The 21,147-nt window shown below is 34.3% G+C and overlaps 1 protein-coding gene across 2 annotated transcripts in view; it reads left to right on the forward strand.

Moving 5' to 3' along the window:
- The window catches only part of LOC129944411 (uncharacterized), a 62,868-nt gene that overhangs the window by 34,877 nt on the left and 6,844 nt on the right, over window positions 1–21,147 (forward strand). Inside the window, exons 1-5 of one of the 2 annotated variants that reach the window (XM_056053817.1) lie at window positions 10,494–10,516; window positions 10,696–10,882; window positions 18,681–18,805; window positions 19,482–19,579; window positions 19,654–19,775. In XM_056053817.1, coding sequence (XP_055909792.1) covers window positions 10,512–10,516; window positions 10,696–10,882; window positions 18,681–18,805; window positions 19,482–19,579; window positions 19,654–19,775 — 537 coding nt within the window. In that variant the 5' untranslated portion in view covers window positions 10,494–10,511. Of the gene's footprint in view, window positions 1–10,493; window positions 10,517–10,695; window positions 10,883–18,680; window positions 18,806–19,481; window positions 19,580–19,653; window positions 19,776–21,147 lie in introns of those variants that run through there. The other variant, XM_056053818.1, reaches the window with a different exon arrangement.

Raw genomic sequence — 21,147 nt, forward strand, 5'->3', positions numbered from 1 at the left:
AATTATTTAATTTTGGGTGAAGAAGTGGATGTTTAGCCGCCATTTTTAAAAAGGGAATCCGACTTATTCAAACGTTAAATGGAGAATGGCTTTGGTAAACAATAACCTGCACCAAACTTGTTAAAAAAAACGGTTAAACATCAAATGCTTCCTCTTGTTATTTATGATCTAACTATATAGGTACATACTTTTTACTATGGCTGCATTATATGTGTGTACATAGTTATATGCATATTTATGTATGACATAAACATATGTGCATGTTAAGAAACTACGAGAATTTGCTTCCGTTGTGTTGTTGTAAAGGTAATGCAAATTTTTTTATAATGCAATACATTTTTATGCTCAAATATATTAAATGTTAAAGTTTTTGTCAAGTACCTAACGGTATATTTAGAAAAAAAGAGATTGAAATGGACATGACATATATGTACATATGTTTATGTATATAATATCAATTATTTTTTAATTCAGCTTATTTAAATGCAAAAAAAACTTTGAATGCACCTCATCTTGCACTCACCGAACCTTGCTCCCTCCTCACTTTGCACGCACTCCAACTTGCACCCACCCCAAATCCTATAGTGAGCCCAAGCAGGGGGGTTGCAGGGGGGCAGAATGCCCCCCCTTACGGATCCCACTGTTGCATACAACCAAACTTGCACCTACCATTGTTACTATCAAAATAAGATTTTTGAAGCAAAAAAAAAGAATTAAATTAAAATAGTAGTTGTGGTTATTTTCAATTTTCTCAAAAACTAAAAGACATAAAATCATCTAGTTTTCAGTTTTCGATCAAAAATAAATAAGGGCAATGTATTCTAAAAAAAAAATTGTAGATAATCTAAAAGTTTTGAAATATTACACTCTAAACCATATTTTTAACTTTTTTTTTTACCAAATTTTGAGTTTAAAACAGTGTTTTTCGCAAACTATGCATAGTTTTGACTTGATTTAAAAACAAGCTACTAGACACAAGTGTTGGCTTTAAAAAAAGGTATAATACTTAATTGTAAGTATTACCGTTATTTTTTAATTATTTTTTTTTCCATTTAAAGTACATGTTTTTTTAAATTGCCCCTACCGCCTAAACGGGGGGAGATAGACCCCCCCCTCCCATAGTAAAAAATGCTTGTATTAAGCCCCTCTACCAAAAACCGTTATTATATCTCGGCGCCAAAGTTATCGTACTCGTGCCGGCTTCACCGTACTCTTTTTCTATATTTATGTTATTAGATTTTTGTTTACGAGTGATTTACTTTACTTACTTTTACTTGCCAAAAAACAGATTTAAATTTATAAACTTGATTTAAATTATTTGTATAAATTGTTATTTTCATAAACCTTTTTGCCAAGTGTATTTAAAGTTCTAAGCGTTTATGGTTCTTTTATTAATCTGTGTTTTTGTGATTAAATTCATATGATTCTTATCTACAATAAGTACGCACATTTAAATTTAAATTTTCTTAAGTGAAGTGCGCAACACAAGGGAATCCCATTCAATTTCGACACAAAATTATACTAAACAAACAATTCGAAGTAAAATATCAGCTGAAAAAATAAAAACAAACATTTTGCAAAAGCACCAAACCATAATTACCAATGTACATTTTCACATATTCACACGATAAATCAGCAAGGTTACTAGGAAAAAGCGAAAAAGCGTCATTACTCATTAACAATTCAAAAAAGAAAAATTCTGACGAAAGGCATTTCGTCCATATAAACAAACAGGGCAAATACGAATTTCGTGGTAGCGTGTTCAAATTTAATGACATTTAATTTTTTTAAACGGGACTATATCTACATATTATAGAAATGTGCTATAATTTATGGTTCTATATGATTATTATTTTTATTTTTTCGACTGAAATATCTTCAAATTAATAACCGCATGAACTTGCAAACACGTAAACGTCAACATTGTGTATAAACATTTTTCGCTATTCAAATTTGCGAATAAATTGTTTATTTATAATGTTGATGCTCAAAAATAAAAATTTAATCTTTTAAAATATATGGAATGGATATATTTGAGAAGAAGTCTTCTTGAGTACAAATAATAATAAATTTAAGGAGTATGCGAAGCCCGGACGACGATGAATACGACGAAGACGGCTAAGTTCAATGGCTTTTTTAAGATGATAAAAAGTTCTGTTGGTTTTCTATAATTCATCAAGTATACAATTTACCCAGAGAAGAGAACGTTTGTACGATGATGATTACCTTGGGTGGATGGAGTATCTTAAATTGTGACAGAGTGGCAGTCCCGATCCGATAGCAGCCAGGGGGTGTCACATCATGAGTTTTGGCTTACAGCAGCGTGACTTATTATGACAGTATGTATATCTAAACACGTGGGTTGGATGTTGGATGGAAATGGAAACGTTAGCCTAACCTTATCTTTTATGCTGCCATCATCGTCAGTGTCTTCGTTTTCGTTTTTGTTTTCTTTTTTATTTATTTTTTATTAATACGTACATAAGTGTGTTTAGAATGAAATATGAGGCTTAAAATGTTTGAGCTTATTTAAGCTTATCGCACGATTATTTTGCTATAAGGTTATGGATAGATACTAAGAAACAGTTGCTACAGAGTAGGTACCTATGTTATGTACATTTTTAATTGAAATATTAAATAACATACGAACTGTTTTCAAGACAAAAAATAAGAACACAATGTAAGTGATATTTTATAATTTCGTTAAAAGAATGACATTTCAGATTACGCAAGATGGTTTTTGCAAAACTTGTGTTTTATACAGGGTGCGCCAGAGAAACTTACTTATTTGAAAGGTCAATAAAAAAAGTACTTCAGTTATTGTTTTATTTTTTTTTTATTTGAGAATACAATATCCCAATTTTTTTGTATGCAGTCTCAAAAATGACATCGGATAAATGGCGACCCCCACTGCGCATACACTGATGAAGTCGATTTTTGAAATTCGTATCCACTCTTCGCAGCATATCAAAAAATAAGGACCAATTATTCCCATAACCGACATCACACACCAGACAGTAACTCGCCCACAATTAAGTGGCTTCTGGTGAAGCTCACGTGGATTTACACCACACCAATAACGCATGTTTTGCTTGTTGACGCAGCCGGAAATGTGGAAGTGAGCCTCGTCACTGAAAAAAACGACCGCGTCTTCAGGCAGGTTGCCAATCAGCATTTCACATGCATTTTGACGGGCAACAAAATCGCGTTCAGTTAATTCTTGCACAACAGCCAATTAATAGGGATGAAATTGAAATTCCCATAGCAGATGCGTGTTTGCGAGCCGAACGCCGGGGAGAACGCACAACTGACTGCCTCACTCTTTCGATATTTTCCGGAGTTCTGATGGTCCGTTGAAGTGCATTTCTGGGTTTAGCGACACTTCCACACTCCCGAAATGAGTTAACCCACGACAGAATCCAATTACGGCCAGGAACGAGTCTGTGAGGAAGAATTTCAAAGCGAGCGCGGAAGGTACGTTGCGTAGCAACAAGTGAGCGACCGTTAGAAAAGAAGCTCTCAACTGCGAAGGCCCGCTGCTCTCTAGACCTGAGCATGATGGCAGCTGACTGTAGGGAGAAACAAACTTGGGAACTTCCCCCTCCAGATGCGCCCCCTCTTGCCCCTCTACCCGCCCAACTCACCGCGCGGGAATTTTTTCAAATAAGTAAGTTTCGGCGCACCCTGTACCTATAACAAGCAGGAACGGCGGATAGACTCGGTTCTGTTTCTTTTTATCAGCACAAACAAAACATTAAAGGTGTTTGTTAAAAACTTAAAATAAATTAGGTGGCGCCTAGTAATTTACAATTTTCCTGTGTGGGAGTAATGTTGTCAGGATTGTAGGGGACCTACAGTTTTAAGCCGAATCCGAACGGCTAATTTGTGAAAGCACTTTTCATAAAAAGAATTACTCTAGTAGGCTGTGTCACGCAAAGGGTACTACTTGTTAAAGACTTACCTAGTTAAAAAGTAGTGCAAATCGATTTTGAAACAATCATAATAACGGATGTTTTTTGAGGATTAAAACTTTTAAGCCGTGTGCGAATTGCGTTAAAATTTGCGTTAAAACTTCTACCACGAATAAAATTTGACGTCTTCTTTGAGGTGGGATCAAATTTAACCATTTGCTGTGTGAATTGCGTTAAAACAATTATTTAAACCAAGATTTCTGCGCAGGTTAAAAAAATTTGCCTCGATAATTTAAGAAATTACCCTGAAAAAAAAAATTGGTTTTCTTTTTCACGGAAAAATAATTTCGCTTACAAAACATATTTTTAAGAAAACAGGGTTAATAAATAGTCTCTGAAACTAAAAAAAAATCTTTTTTATTTATTGTTCTCGATTCTAATGTCATATTTTAAAACAACAGTCAAAAATATTCATTTTGATTAATTGATTTATTCGGTGTGGTAACACTGAAAAATTGTTGATATCTGTCATACATTTCAAAAGAAACAAAACAATTAATTCGTATTTGATTCAGAAAAATGACAAATTTAAAGTATTTTGCTGTGATTCTTTCATATCTTTTAAAATATCAAAGCATTCAAGAAATTCAATTAAACAGAGAAGAGAGCGTGGGGTAAGTTATTAGTTGACGTTCAAGTTAAAAGTTTTCCAATAATAAATCCTATCGGCAGAATGCAATAGGATTCAATAGAAACGTCAAATTTTAACACACTTTAACCTGCTCCACAGCTCAATAAATTTTAACCCATTTCATTCACCTCATTAGTGTCAAATTTTAACGCTGGTTAAATTTTAACACACATTTTAACGCAACTCACACGGCCTTAGTTGGCACTGGCAGGTGGCCATTTTTTCTGCTGTCAAGGGATTTATTTTTTAGTTTGGTTTGACGTTTCAACGAATTTTGTTCAGTGATGAATCTCACTTTTGGTTGAATAAATATGTCAATAAAGAAAACTTCTGGGGTGGAATCGGCGAAGATGATAGTTGACTATCAATTTTTTGATTGATTATCATTTTCATTCCGTCTGTGTAGGATGATTCAACTCAATTCAATTCGATTGAACAATTTCAGATTCAAATTGTCAAAATTCGTTGTTGCCTTGGTGAAATTTTAAATTGATTCTTATAAAATATCTAAATAAAAGTTTCAAATTGGTTGATTTTGAATAAAATTCTTACTTTTCTTGTTTTTTTTTTCGAATTTAGTAAGCTTTTTCGGTCACAGGAATGTGTTTTTTAAAGAAACAAAGTGAACTAAGAAAATTTTCCAGTCGTTTGTAAAAATCTGCTGAAAAGGCTTTACTTAACCACGATGGCGAAAGGTATAAATTTGCAACAAATTAATGGAAAACATTACTCGCTCTGGAAGTTTCAGGGTTTGGTATATCTACTAGCCCATGATTTATATTGCGTTCTCGATTAATCCATAAAGCCAACGGAGGAGTTGGCCCTTGCTGCTTCGATTCAGAAAGACAAAAAGGCACAACTGACAACACTTCGTCAATGGATTTCAACCAGCTGAAGTTTTTTTGTGACAAGTGGACCAAACTTTCTTCCATATATGACCAGAAATCAGGAGGCACTCTGCAACAAAAGTTCTATAAATATGTAAAGTCGGAAGATGACAACATTGCCAGCCACATATCAGATATAGAACAATTGGCTAAACAGCTTAAGGAATTGGGTGTTTCGATGGTAATAATTAAAAAAATCATCTGCAGTCTTCCAATTCCACAATTCAAACATTTCAGATCAGCATGGGATTCCGCGGCCCAGTCGGAACAAACGCTCCAAAATTTGACCCAGCGTGTAATGAATGCTTCTATTTGAGAAAACATCAGATGATTCTGCTACAGACTATCAGGCATTGATTCATTATAAGCAGAAAAAGACATCTATAGCAAATAAAAATGGATTTCGCAAGAAACGTGGGTATTGGTGGAAAGAATGTTGCACCCGACTTGCACAACATCGGCGTTAATGGCTCAATTCACAGACAGAAAAAGTGCATGCTGGTACACTGACTCCGAAGCATCGAACTATATGTGCATCCAAAGAAGTGCGTTTAGTAGTTTCCGAGCTGTTGATGAACGCGAATATCCAGTTTGATTAGGAAATATGGAAACGGTGTATGTACATGGAATCGGCAATGTAGAAATCAAATCAGATGTTTGTGGTAAGGGCAATTCTACACACTAATAAATGTACACTTTGTTCCCAGCATAGGATTCAATTTATTTAGTGTCAGCTCAGCTGACAGTCAAGGTGCTGCTACGAGTTTTGAGAATGGTCGTCTAGTTGGACAATGTTTCAGTCAGTCCTAGCATTGAAAGATGGCACAAACGCCTTGAACATTTGAGCGTCGACACAATCAAGCAATGAGCTCTGAAAAAACAACTATGTATAGGTGATTCACAAAAACTCTTTTGCAAGGGATGTGCTTTGGGAAAATCTCATCGACAGAGTTTTGTCAAAGATGAAAAATCAATAAAGAAAGGACCAGGTGAATGGGTCCATGCTGATCTCTGCGGACCAATGCAGATTCCTTCTCTAGGAGGTTCCAAGTATTATCTGCTAATCAAAGATGATTTTTCAAACATCGCTCAAGTCTATTTCTTGCAAGAAAAATCTGATGCTGCATCTAAGTTCGATGAGTTTCTGAATAAAGCACGCGCCAGCTCAATCACAGTGAAAGCAGTAAGAACAGACAAGGGTACTGATTTTGTGTGCAGAGCGTTCTAAGGCATTTTGGCAAAGCATTGTGTTCATCATGAGTCTTCTACACCATATGTACCTCAACAGAACGGTTTCATTGAAAGGCAAAACCGTACAGTAAAAGAGACTGCTCTCTCGATGCTTATGATTATGTTGCACAACAGTTACTTCGGGCTGAATATTTGTCCCGTCCGATCAAACAATTGGAAGTCGCCTTTTGAATTGAGGAAAGTTGTAGCTCCTAGCTACAAGACTCTTTACACCTTTGGATGCAGTTCGTTCTATCATATTCAAAAAGAACATAGCAAAGGATTTACTTCGCGAATCTGACACATATGAAGTCCTTAAAAAACAAATCTGGATGAAGCCAATTCAAAGCAAATGGATTCTTTAACGAAAGATAGATGCTCATGGTTTGCCAAGTGGCTATAAGGCAAGATTAGTTGTACAAGAATGTTGCCAAAAACCCGGAATTGGCTACAGGGAAACATTTGCCCAAGTGGTAAGATTTGATTCTTTAAGAGTTTTGTTTTCTATTGCAGCGCACAAGCAACTCCACATGCGTCAATTTGACATAGAAACTGCGTGACTCCACAGCATGATATAGAACATCACAACAAAATTTGGAAGTTGAAAAGAGTTTGTACGGGCTTAAACAAAGAACCTCTCAACAAATTTAATTTCCAACAATGCCAAACAGAACCATGTCTTTATTTGATGAATAATAATAACGAAATTTTGATTCTTGCGCTCTACGTTGATGACGGCCTTGTATTCTCATCGAGGATAAACATTTGGAATAATCTCATGCAACATCTAAAAATTAATTACAAAGTCAAAGAGTTTGAAGCTTCATATTTTTTGGGGCTTCATATCATATCCTCGGAATCAAAACTCATCATCAACCAGAGGCAATACTGTGAACGAGTCCTGAGAAATTTCAATATGGATTCGTCATCACCAGTAAGTACACCTGCTGATCCAAACATCAAACTTGAAACTCTAAAAGAAGAGAAGAAATCAACATTTCCATTTCGAGAAGCTATCGGAAGTCTTATGTACCTGGCTGTTGCCACGTGACCGGATATTGCTTATGCGGTAAATGTCCTAAGCCAATATCTAGACAGACCGTCTGCTGGACACATAACTGGTATCAAAAGAATCTTCAAGTATCTCCAAGGAACTATGGATTATGGAATCGAATACTCCAAAGTTTCAGAATTTGCAGATTTAACCGGATATTGTGATTCCGATTTCGCCAACGATATCGACACTCGCCGATCCCGAACTGGACATTTGTTTATGTCGAATGGATCATGTGTGACCTGGAGTAGTGAAAAGCAGAAAACCGTCTCTTTGTCATCAACTGAGGCTGAATATATATCAGCTTGTTCTGCAGCTAAGGAAGCGATCTGGTTACGAACTATTATGAGGGAGCTTGGTATTCTCGAAAAAAACAGCGATGCAACAACAATATTTTGTGACAACATGAGCACCATCAAATGGATTTAGAATCCAGAGTTCCATAAGAGAACATATTTCCATCAAGCATCACTTCAATCGCCAGCTACAAAACGAAAATCACATAGACGTCAAACACGAGCAGAAAGCAAAAATTCTCACGAAAGCGCTGGCCTCTCCAACATTTTCTAAACTTCGACTTTCTATTGGAATTAAACAACATTAGATGAGTTCGCAATGAGGGAAGGTTTCGTTAAAACATTGTCGAACAAAATCACTCTATTCATTTTTTCTATTAAAAACGAACAAGTCGCTTATGGCTGAATCACAAACACGCTTCAGCTTCGTCTTCGCCTGACGTTTACGAGTTCAGCCATAGGAATTCAATGCATGCTATCACAATGAAACTTCGACCTCACGTTTCGTTTGACAATCGTAAGGAAAAGAACGTAATGTAACGTAATGTGACTCCAACCAAACGGAAGATCTAGTTCAATTATCTGAACATTTGCTTTGTCTGACAGCTCATCAGCTGTAAAAAAACGTCAACAAACAAAATATTTGCTCTTTGGAGGGATGAAATAATAGAAATGTCATTCAAAGCAACCTCGAAGCAGGCCTAACGTAACGCAGACAAAGCCGAAGCTGAAGCGTGTATGTGTTTCAGCCATTATTTTTTTTATTCGCTCAGTAAAAAAACTTTTTCTTTTATTTTCAAAATTTATCAACAATCACCTTAGCCAATTTTACCCCTGTATTTGGAGTAATAATCACGCCAATTGTATGTTGAGAAATCGTTACGTACACAGAATAATTGGTCCCAACTTCTTTAAAAACTGTGCTGGCCAAAACGTTAAAGTTTTTTGACTTTTACGTTCATCAATTTAAAAACCATGGTGTACAGAAGCTGTTGTTATAAGAAGATGGGGCAACATTTCAAACTTTCACAATTGAAGTATCGAAGAAAACGTTTAGTAACCGCATAGATTCAAGTTAAGAACTTATAAATTTTGATTGAAGATCATGTAAAGATGCTAATCATTTGGAGGACAACATTCATCGCGTTATTACCGATTTACTGTTACCTTTTTTTGTGAAACTGTGTTGTATACTTGAATAAAGCGGTCACTCAAGCTCAAAATGTTAAACTCGATACTTATTTTGAAGAGCATTTAAATATCAACGTTTAGTGGATAGCAGCCATTTCAAAAGGAAATGGAGGTAAAACCATTTTTTCCATGCTTGGTTTAGTTTTTTATTATGAAGTAAATGAGAGTCCAAATGAGTTGCCTGGAATGAGTCCAATCTAAACCGTCCATCATTGCAAAAACTATTAATTACAATTTTAAAGTTCCATTGCCAAAAATTGCATTTAAAAATCTATTTGATTGACAATATTTTGTCTGCTCTTAAAACTTAATTATATGTTCTTTTTTGACTGACAACAATTTGATATTGAAAAACCAATTTGGTGTCTTTTAACCATGCAATTTTCGTTATGTTTGAAATGCCCAGTGTTTGACAGCATTATGCACAGAGTCCAAGCGAACATTCGTTATTTTGTTTTCATACCTACCCGATGTCAAACAGAGCCTGTCATTTACAATAACTTTTGGCACGCTACCATAAAATATCGTTTTTAGTATTTTTGTTTTATTTTGTTACCTAGGGAAATCTAATGCTTTGTTTTTTTTTTTTGAAATTCTACCCTCCTGATTCACACGTTGGAGTTGCTAAGTTCTATCTATCTATATATTCTATCTGTGTATAATAAACCTATAGGAAAAAAAAACCTCTTTCAAATACTGTCGTTTACTGCCGGTAAACAATTTAAAATTCAAAGCACCCTTTCTGCATCCATATCCAAACAGTCTACGCTTTAAGAGAACTAATTTTACCATATATACACATAAAAATACAATGTAGTCCGTTCGAGTGTATCCAAATAAATGCATTAAAGTCAATTATATGAAAACGTAACGGTAGCTCATAGAAACTGACAGTAGCAACCGCCACTGCTTGTTGAATATAACTATCAATATGTACATAGCTTTATATTTGAATAGGAGATTCCAGACAGTAGGTAGTTTATAGTTCTAAATACCTGGTTGTTTTGTTTTTCAAACTTAGCAGACATCAAAATTCAAATGTCATTGATATTTTTGTGCCTGTCTGCCATAGACTGACAGTGACACTTATCGAAGAATTAAAACACTCAATATTTTTGTGTCTTTATATTTTAATATTGATGTAGACTTGAGCCTTCATAAGTCTTCTTTTTTTGCCTCTTTAAAAATAAGTAAGAAGAAAATCTGCTTGAAGGAAAACATTCAAAACAAATTCATCTTGTCGCTCCCATTATGATGTAAGCGAGTGGCTCCCTCTTTTGTTTGATTCATTAAAAGTTACATAGTAGCAGACAATCAACACAAAAGGAAAACAAAAATCCTTTCACATCGTCCTTTTCAACATAAAAATATATAATATAAAAAAAAGTGTTTCATAAAAATCTAATCGTTTATTCTTTATTTTTTTTTCTTTCAGATTCGCCAAAATGGGAAAGTACAGTGGTAAAAAATGTCGACTACTTTCAATGATGTGGCTGACGGCGTTCTTTTTCTTTGTCGAAATCGTCGTTGGATATGTGACAAATTCAATGGCACTTGTGGCAGACAGTTTTCACATGCTTGGCGACATAGCCGCTTTAGTCATATCATTCTTATCAGTTAAGGTAAGTGCACTCAACACTATATAATATGACTTCTCCTACTTATGTAGATAGATACGTACATGGTATGGATGGTTTTTGAAATAAATTATTCCAGCTTTTAATCAAATGAGAATATAGAATATTAAAAACGTGTCAACGGAGCCTTATCAAAGTAACAAGTCAAAAAACCACTTGAGTCGAATATTGTTTGATCAATAAAAATATATAAAATTTAATGAGGTTCTGAGTGTTTTTCGAGAGGGATAATACTTTTTATGATGATGCGTTAAAATTAGATCGTAATTCATATTAATTTATTAGAGGAACTTAACAATGTCTTAATGAATCAATATTACAATTACAAAATTAATTTATATTTTAATAGAATTAGAAATAATTGTATAGATTTGAAATTTATAACCAAAACGTGTAAGATTAAAGTTACATGTCAGGCAGCGAGTGTAATAGGGGCCTTACTGCAACTTTTTAAAAGTTGAGTTTAATTTGAAAATTGAATTTGTATCTACTAAACAACATTTTTGACCTTTTTTTTTTTAATTTTCGGCTTTCAATTTCAAGTCTCTTGTAATTAGACTAAATTTAAATTTAATTAACCAATAAAATTAATTTAAAATAAAATTGTTTCATACAATTTTCAGAACCCAGGACAAAATGTTGTATTCATAAAAATAGCAGTGCTAGTCACATTTTATTAGATTGTCAATTATTTACATAACGAAAATTCTTACATACAAAATTATCATGTTATTTCCATCTAACGGTTTTTCGTTTTCATATTAGAGACTTTTAGCTTACAGTTAAACTCTACTTTGCGGTGAACACACATTATTTCAAACTCTCTGGATAAAGAGTGTTCATAAAAATAGCAGTGCTTTTGATTTTATAATTAAAAAGTGTTCAAAATTCTTTTCTTTTTTTATTTTTCGGTAAGTAAATGTTTTAGGTACTTGTAACATACTAGCATATAAAAAATTAACAAATATTAGCTCAAAAATAAACAATGGGACGGTCAAAAAACTGCACCAAAAAAAATTCGAAAACTTATTAGAAAACTGCGTTTGGAGGGAAAACCTTCAAAAATATTCAAGACATCCAAGGCTGCTCAGCAAAAATGGTCAGTAACGTCTTAAAATGGCAAAATAAATCGAAAATGCTAGGCCCAAAAAAGATGCCTACTGAAAGAACTAACAGAAAAGTTGTGCACTTAGCAAAGCAGAACCCTTCCATAGGCTCTAGGAAAATAAGAAATGGTTTTCAACTGTCTGTTAAGGCTGTCACAGTAAGAAGAAGTCTTTATAAGCGAAATTACCAGCCAAAAGTCCACTCAATGTACCATTCTTGACGAAAAGGCATGTGGTAAAGAGAATGGAGTTTGTTGAAGCGCATAGAGATTAGGCAAAAGAGAAATGGAGGAATGTTCTGTAGAGCGATGACAGGAAAGTCGTCCTTTTTGGGTCCAAGGGTCGTCGAGAATATGTGAGAAGATCCTAAAATGCAGCAACCAATCCAGGGTACACTATAAAACAGTGAAACATGGTGGACGAAAAATTTTTATATAGGCTTGCCTTTCATATTACTGGGTCGGGACTATTTATTCCATGGGGGGTATAATTGATGCAAATAAGTATGTGAAAATTCTGGAGGTAATGTTACCCTATACTGAAGGCAAAATGCCGTTGGTTTTGGGTAACAAAACTATGACCCAAAGCATACGTCAAAAAATGCAAAATCATGGTTTGCGCAGAAGAAGTTATTCGTTATGGAGTGGCCCGCTTAATCCCCCGACCACCCCATCGCAAATTTGTGGGGGATGTTAAGAACGCAGTTCATAAAGCAAAACCCAAGAATTCGAAAGAATTGTGGGAAGCAGTGCGTGATTCGTGGAACGCAATACCAATCGAGATGTGTCAGGTTTTAGTGGACTCGATGCCACGTAGATGCGAAGCAGTCATAAAAAACAACAAAGTACTAATTGAGCCGCTCAGTGCACACTTCGATTAACTCCACTTTTTGAAAAATTTTAAATTTAAGTGTCAAAGGCCTTAGTATAGTCATAACTTTTTACATTTATAATAACTTTCCCGAATAATAAAGATTAGCACCGTTAAATGACAATTTTTGTTGGCCATTGAATAATAAGTCATTTTTTTCAAAAGCCATTTCTATTAACTCCATACCCCAATGTAAATCGTTTTGGAAACGTTGTTTCTGTTCTAGCTGAGCATATAAACTTATTTGTTTTTTAAACAGCCGAAGATGCCCTCTCCATCTCAATAATATTCGTAACAAAATCGCATTGGTAAACAAAAAGAAGTACCACTGTTGCCACATTGAGGGTTTTCCACCTGTTTTAGTGGGTTTTTGTGTGTCTGAGGAGATTTTTTTCTTTAACTTCACTTTTGAGTAATTTTGTACAATACTATGGGTTAAATATTTTTCAATTTAGTTGGTTTTGGGGGATTTTTTCATCATTTTTGGGAATTTGCAAAACATCATGCAACAGTAAGAAGCTTAATACAAACGGTAGTTAGTATAGAAGTGATCTCGCACTCTGAATGTTACTGTGTTCTTCTAAGTCTTTTCAATATTACTCCCACGTTGTTTTTAAAGAAATAATTACTATACCGTTATAATCAAGACGAGTAAGACTAATAATGTGAGTGAGGAAAGCAGTGAAGATTCTTCAATACGGTTTATCAACAAAAGGTCTGGCCCAAGCAGAAGTTTATCGTTTTCCTCGGATTCATCGCATTGCAACAGTACAAAGCCAACTAACATATCGATTGGGAGGAAAAGAAATTGTAATTCTGGTAAATGGAAACGAAATTTACAAAAGCATAACAGGATAAAAGGTTTGGCATACAGAAATAGAGGTGGAAAATTAATACCTGCAAAAACATTTACGATATACAATGCAAATTCAGTCAAAGTTGCAATCAAAAAATTAGTTCGAATGAAAGAGAGGCTGCCATGAAAGACTTTTATAGTTTGCATAGTCATCTTGACCAAAATATTTTCTTAAGAGGTTGTATCAAAGTTAACGAAATAAAAAGAAGACGCTCTACAAATGAAACTAAAAAACGAAGATCACATTCGTTTGTATATTACTTTCGAAAAGAGAGACTTGATATTCCCGTTTGTAAAAAATATTTAAGAGACACTTATCAGGTGAATGACGGGTGGATATACGATTGTTGTTATAAAGAACAAGTTACGTCTTTGGTAGATAAACGCAATGACCGCGTTGCATGCAATAAAATAGATGATACAAATGTTATAAAACATATAAAGTCATTTCCAGCCTAGAGTAGTCACTACACCAGAGCTCATAATCCAAAACGACAATATTTAAATCTTGACTTAAACAGTAAATTGGCTTAAAATACGCTGGATAAAGTTAGAAAGGTCAAAACCCTATCTCATACAATTCAAATATGACCATAAAGAAGATACTGAATTTCAAGCCATTAATATAAAAAAATCTTTAGTGGGTAGACCGCAAAGTTTGAAAAATATTGATCAGCCTTTATTATTTGTCCTAAAAGAATAACTGTGACAAAGGAAAAATGGAGGATAGTTTGGACCTGCTTAAATTCATTCCTCCTGTTAAACACGATTCCTGTAATAATTTGTCAACAAATCGAAATGACGAATCCTCGCCCACAGCTGATAAAAAAAACATTATGTATAATATTGCTGAAACATCAGAAAGAATAATGCCTTAAACATAAAGCTGCTATAAATAAATTTAAAAAAATTAAAAGCTGTGCTTAAAATGTATAATATTTAACTTTTTCTTAATAAAAACTTAAAAATGTAAAGTATAAATTTAATCTTATTATTTTTTTTCAGTTGCCAAATCGATTAACTCCAGCAGTCACATAAAAACTGTAACAATTCTGACGATTGTTTACTTTTTTATTTATTTTGTATACCGTTAGATGAAAGCTATATCTGCAATTGTGCATTCTACATTACATATTTGAATTCATATCACCACAGGAATTTTTAAAAACAACATATATTACATCATCGCGTTTCTCAACTTTTTGTTTTTTGGAGTTAATCGATGTGTGCTCCGAACGGCTCAATTGTAAGCTAACATTATTTGTTTTATTTGGAGAGCACTGCTATTTTTGTGAACAGAACCGAAATTCCTAATCTCATTTTTGCAGTTGTCCCTTTCTTTTTGACAAATGACTTTTTTTTAAATATGTTTTATTCTTTCTTTGCCTGGATCTAAAGCTAAGTATTGGAAGATCTTTTAATATTGGTATGATTTTTATAAAGTTAACAACTTTTCTAGCAACCATGTAGACACACAATTTTTTCTGTCAAAACTACCACCAAATTTGGCAGTCAATCGTCTGCAAATTTTCTATCAAAAATTGCCCGACTTCTTACGTTTCTATTTGGACGACTGTCTACTAATTACATATTGGATGTTCTTGCCAAACGCCAACATCAAATTTTTAATCGGCAGAAAGTTTTTGAAACAACAAAACTTTACAGGATTTTGAAATAATTTTAAGACTACAAAAATCGAAAGAAATAAGAAGAAAAACAAAAAACGAAAAAAAGTTCTACAATAAAATGATTAAAAGGATTGGAGGCATGAACAAATTATAAAATTAATTTTTATTAATTATGTAATTCAATTTTCTACAATCTTTCGAAAAAATTGTCTTTTGGAACTAAAAATAAATCCTATGCTTTTTGGTTTTAAAACCACAAGTGTTTTAAAGTACATAAGTTGTTTCTTTTTTCTTACTGCTATAAATAATTTTAAAAAATGGCTACAGGCCACTATTACTACAGTTACTCATAATTTCATCCTTTTTTCAAATTCCAAATCGAGTTCTTTATAAAAATACACAACTAATTTAAATTAATTGTCATGATAGTGCTAGTTTTAAAAGACTTATTTTCTTTTCACGTAAAATTGTGTAAGTCATTTTTATTTTTGAAATCATTGATTAATTTTGTTTTCCATTCAACAAATAAAAACGATTTTTCAACATTCGATCTTTTTTTTATCGGATCTGTCAAAAGTACCGATTTGTACATAGTGGATTTGTTCGTTGATCGTAATCAATTTTACAGACCTATCGACAAAAAATGAAACAAAGCAAAAATCAATCTGAAATTTTCCATGGGTAAATTCAGATTTCCGTCAAAAGTTGTGGCGCATAGAAAACGATTGGTATTGTTTTTTTTTGTCATTCTATTAGTTACACTACGTGTACTTGTTAACGAGTTCCTTAAAATGTCTTGAAGTTTTGTATTACATGTTAACTAGTTAGTTGACAGTTTCTCTAGAGTCTCCAATTTTGTCGAAACTTTTAGACAGCTGTATTGTTTATCCCTAAACTATTTTTCAGAATGGGCAGGTTCAGACAACATAAGGAACTTTATTTGCAGTCAACCTCATTCTTTGAACGTGAATTTTGAGCAAGGCAACTAGTTAGTTTTTCAAGCGTCATGAATTTCAAATTCAGAACTTTACTTCCCAAATCTTTACTTCAAATTTATAGTACAAAATAAAAAGTCATAAAGTTCAGTTTCGGTTGAATGAAAATACATGATCAACTGTCATTTTCATAGAAGAAGACTTGATTTAATAGTTAGGGAGATTTTTCTTGACTAACTTTCCAGTCAACTTTCCATTAAAGTTGCCTTAATTGGAAGGTAATTTTTTGTCAGCTGGCCAATCAAATAAAGGGTGATTTTTTTGAGGTTAGGATTTTCATGCATTAGTATTTGACAGATCACGCGGGATTTCAGACATGGTGTCAAAGAGAAAGATGCTCAGTATGCTTTGACATTTTATCATGAATAGACTTACTAACGAGCAACGCTTGCAAATCATTGAATTTTATTACCAAAATCAGTGTTCGGTTCGAAATGTGTTTCGCGCCTTACGTCCGATTTATGGTCTACATAATCGACCAAGTGAGCAAACAACTAATGCGATTGTGACCAAGTTTCGCACTCAGTTTACTTTATTGGACATTAAACCAACCACACGAATGCGTACAGTGCGTACAGAAGATAATATTGCGTCTGTTTCTGAGAGTGTTGCTGAAGACCGTGAAATGTCGATTCGTCGCCGTTCGCAGCAACTAGGTTTGTGTTATTCGACCACATGGAAGATTTTACGCAAAGATCTTGGTGTAAAACCGTATAAAATACAGCTCGTGCAAGAACTGAAGCCGAACGATCTGCCACAACGTCGAATTTTCAGTGAATGGGCCCTAGAAAAGTTGGCAGAAAATCCGCTTTTTTATCGACAAATTTTGTTCAGCGATGAGGCTCATTTCTGGTTGAATGGCTACGTAAATAAGCAAAATTGCCGCATTTGGAGTGAAGAGCAACCAGAAGCCGTTCAAGAACTGCCCATGCATCCCGAAAAATGCACTGTTTGGTGTGTTTTGTACGCTGGTGGAATCATTGGACCGTATTTTTTCAAAGATGCTGTTGGACGCAACGTTACGGTGAATGGCGATCGCTATCGTTCAATGCTAACAAACTTTTTGTTGCCAAAAATGGAAGAACTGCCCATGCATCCCGAAAAATGCACTGTTTGGTGTGGTTTGTACGCTGGTGGAATCATTGGACCGTATTTTTTCAAAGATGCTGTTGGACGCAACGTTACGGTGAATGGCGATCGCTATCGTTCAATGCTAACAAACTTTTTGTTACCAAAAATTGAAGAACTGAACTTGGTTGACATGTGGTTTCAACAAGATGGCGCTACATGCCACACAGCTCGCGATTCTATGGCCATTTTGAGGGAAAACTTCGGAGAACAATTCATCTCAAGGAATGGACCGGTAAGTTGGCCACCAAGATCATGCGATTTGACGCCTTTAGACTATTTTTTGTGGGGCTACGTCAAGTTTAAAGTCTACACAAACAAGCCAGCAACTATTCCAGCTTTGGAAGACAACATTTCCGAAGAAATTCGGGCTATTCCGGCCGAAATGCTCGAAAAAGTTACCCAAAATTGGACTTTCCGAATGGACCACCTAAGACGCAGCCGCGGTCAACATTTAAATGAAATTATCTTCAAAAAGTAAATGTCATGGACCAATCTAACGTTTCAAATAAAGAATCGATGAGATTTTGCAAATTTTATGCTTTTTTTTTTAAAGTTCTCAAGTTCTTAAAAAATCACCGTTTACTAGAACCTTGCCTCCCTTATGTCGTCTGAACCTGCCCAATATTTATTTACAACGTTCTTCTTTTTTCATCATCAAATCAAAGAAATCTTCACCGCTTGATCAGTTTCAGAAAATGAAGTTGATTAATTTGCCGATTTGCTTAAAATTGCTTACATATTTTAATTATTTTTTTAACAGTTAACTCTTTCCGACCAAAGTAAATTACAAAGAAGAAGAAAAACTTGTATCTGTTGATCTGACAGCTGAACATTTTATTAATATTAGTGTATAGAGGGGTAAAGGATTTAATCTTAAATCAAAAATAAATCAATTTATGTTGATTCATGGAATTCAAAAACGATACATTTTTGTTTTGACAGATCTTGATTAAAAATACATTTTTTTTCTTACCCATGGAAAATCCCTTAGAACACTACCAGTAAAAATCAATCATACATAATTTGCTTTTCCTTCGTGAATGGTTAATATTTAAAAATTTAAAAATTTGATTATCTGTATTAAGTTTTTAATAAAGCAGTTAGCAATATTACTCGTATACCTAGGAATCTTTAAATGTTTCAAATTACTTACAAAAATCAATGCACTTAATCTCTAACTTATTTTTTCGTTTTCAGATGTCGCCAAAAAAATGGTCAAAAAACACATTCGGCTGGGCCAGAGCCGAAGTCCTTGGTGCTTTAGTGAACGCTGTATTTTTAGTTGCTTTATGTTTTAGTATTACGATAGAAGCGTGTAAAAGGTAAGCATTTAAAAAAAAAAAAAAAACATATAATTAGTTTCTTAACTCATTAAGAATTATAAATAGTTAGTTTGCATAAAAGTGCTCTTTTTTATGGTTTCTTTCCTTAATCCCATTTTGAAACTTAAATAAAAATATAATTTTCTTATATTAAAGACGTTTACCGTCTAATAAAATAGACGGAAAGGAGTGAGTTACAACAAAGTTGCTTTATTGATTTTTATTCTTCACTTCGTTTTCGGTCGTTCTGTGGGCAGAAGTATACATTGTCAATGCTAATCTAAAGAGCAACCCTCCGAAAGGTTAAATCGAACACCAACAACAGCAAAAAAAGATACATATTAAAAAACTTCCTTTAAAGGTTGTAGGTTGCATTATTAATGTTCAAGAAAATGCCCACACAAAGTCCTATTTAAAACACTCAATAAATATCTAATTTATTCAAAGATTTAACTTTTTTATATAGAGAAACTCTTGAGATTTGTATCATTCAACAGGCTATGATGTGATACTTTCATACAATCTTTTGTTTTTTAAGACTTTTTTGATTCTCTTAGTTCCACGAGTTGGGAAAATCTTTAACTTAATGTTTTATGCAGACTATGACGAAGTTTTAACGCTTTTTTAAAAAGTACTTCTGATTTCTAATTGTGATTTATTTAACATTTATTTTCAGATTTATCGAAGAAGAAACGATACACGAACCTAAACTTCTATTGATCGTGGGTGTTTTAGGTTTATTAGTCAATGTGATAGGTTTATTTTTGCTTTATGGTAAGATTTTAACTGAGAGTAACTTATTTTGTATTTGATATTTCATTATGCTTTTTTATTATATTGAATTACAGAACACGGAGGACATCATGGTCACTCTCATGGTGGCTTGACAAGGAATCATAGCCGCATCAATGAACTAGCCAATGTAGATGAAGGAGAAGGTGATAATAATTCGTTTACATACCAAAACCAGGTACATTTTTTTTTAAACTAAGGATGATAAATAATGTTGTCATTTTTTTTTTTAGTATGAAGAGTTTTGTTTTTCTTTTTTTAATTAATTTTATTTTGTCTTTATTCACTCGAAATATGATACCTTCATTTTTTAATGGCTTTTAAAATACATAACTAATTGAATACAAATGACCTCCATCATCGTGGTCGGTGATGCGAGGGTAGAACTATCAAAAATGTATCAATTACTACGCTGGGCTGGGATAGTTGGAGTAGGAATTGGAAATTGCTTTGTTTTGCTAACTTCCTGTTTAAAATAATAGGTCTTATAACTTTAAAGAGATGAACGTGAACCTTTTGGTATTGGAACTTACACAGGAAATCTCTTAAGACAGTTATTAATTTTCATCATTTAATTTCATTTCATTTTGGAAACACCATTTAGTTAAAAACCCAAATACAGTGCTTTTAGTAATATTAATATACTTAAGGTGGCGCTAGAGTCCTGTGGAAACTAGGGCCTCACCCAACGAACTTCTCCATCTAGCTAGATGTCTCCAGTTTCGCGCTCCAAGTTGGGTGAGGTTATTTTCCACTTGTGTGCGCCTCATAATCAGGAGATCCGCAGTCTTCCTCTACTGCGCTGTCCTGTACTGTGGGTGTGGATTCGAAGACTTTCTGAGCCGAAGCATTGGTTTCCTTGCTCTCTACGTGACCCAGCCATCTTAGTCGTTGTACTTTAACCCTTCTGGCTAAGTCTACGTCGCTGTACAGCCCGTACAGCTCTTCGTTCCATCTTTTCCTCCACTCCCCTTCGATGCATACGGGCCTGTAGATCACACGAAGAACTTTTCTCTCGAACCGACCCAAGGTGCTTTCATCCGCTTTTGTCATGGTCCATGCTTCTGCACCGTATAGCAGGACGGGGATGATTAGGATCTTATACAGCGACACTTTGTCCCTCGAGAGAGGACTTTACCACTCAATTGCTTTCTTAGTCCAAAGAAACAGCGGTTAGCAAGAGTTATTCTGCGTTTGATCTCAGCGCTGGTCTAGTTTTCTGCGTTTACAGCGGAGCCTAGGTAGACGAAGTCCTTGACTACCTCAAATGTACGTCTGTCGATGGTGACGTTTTGACGAAGACGTCGGTGTTGTAGGTCCTTTCTTGACGACAGCATGTATTTTGTTTTGCCCTCATTAACCGGTAAACCCATTTTTGCCTCCTCTGCTTCAATACTCACAAAAGCCCCATTGACATCTCGCTGAGTTCTTCCGATTATGTCAATGTCATCATATATGCTAGTAATTGCACAGACTTTTGAAAGATAGTGCCTCTAGTGTTGACGTGTGAGCTCTGCACTATTCTTTCAAGCACGATGTTAAAAAAATCG

The sequence above is a fragment of the Eupeodes corollae genome, chromosome 2 (assembly GCF_945859685.1).
Source record: "Eupeodes corollae chromosome 2, idEupCoro1.1, whole genome shotgun sequence".
Classification (NCBI taxonomy): Eukaryota; Metazoa; Arthropoda; class Insecta; order Diptera; family Syrphidae; genus Eupeodes; species Eupeodes corollae.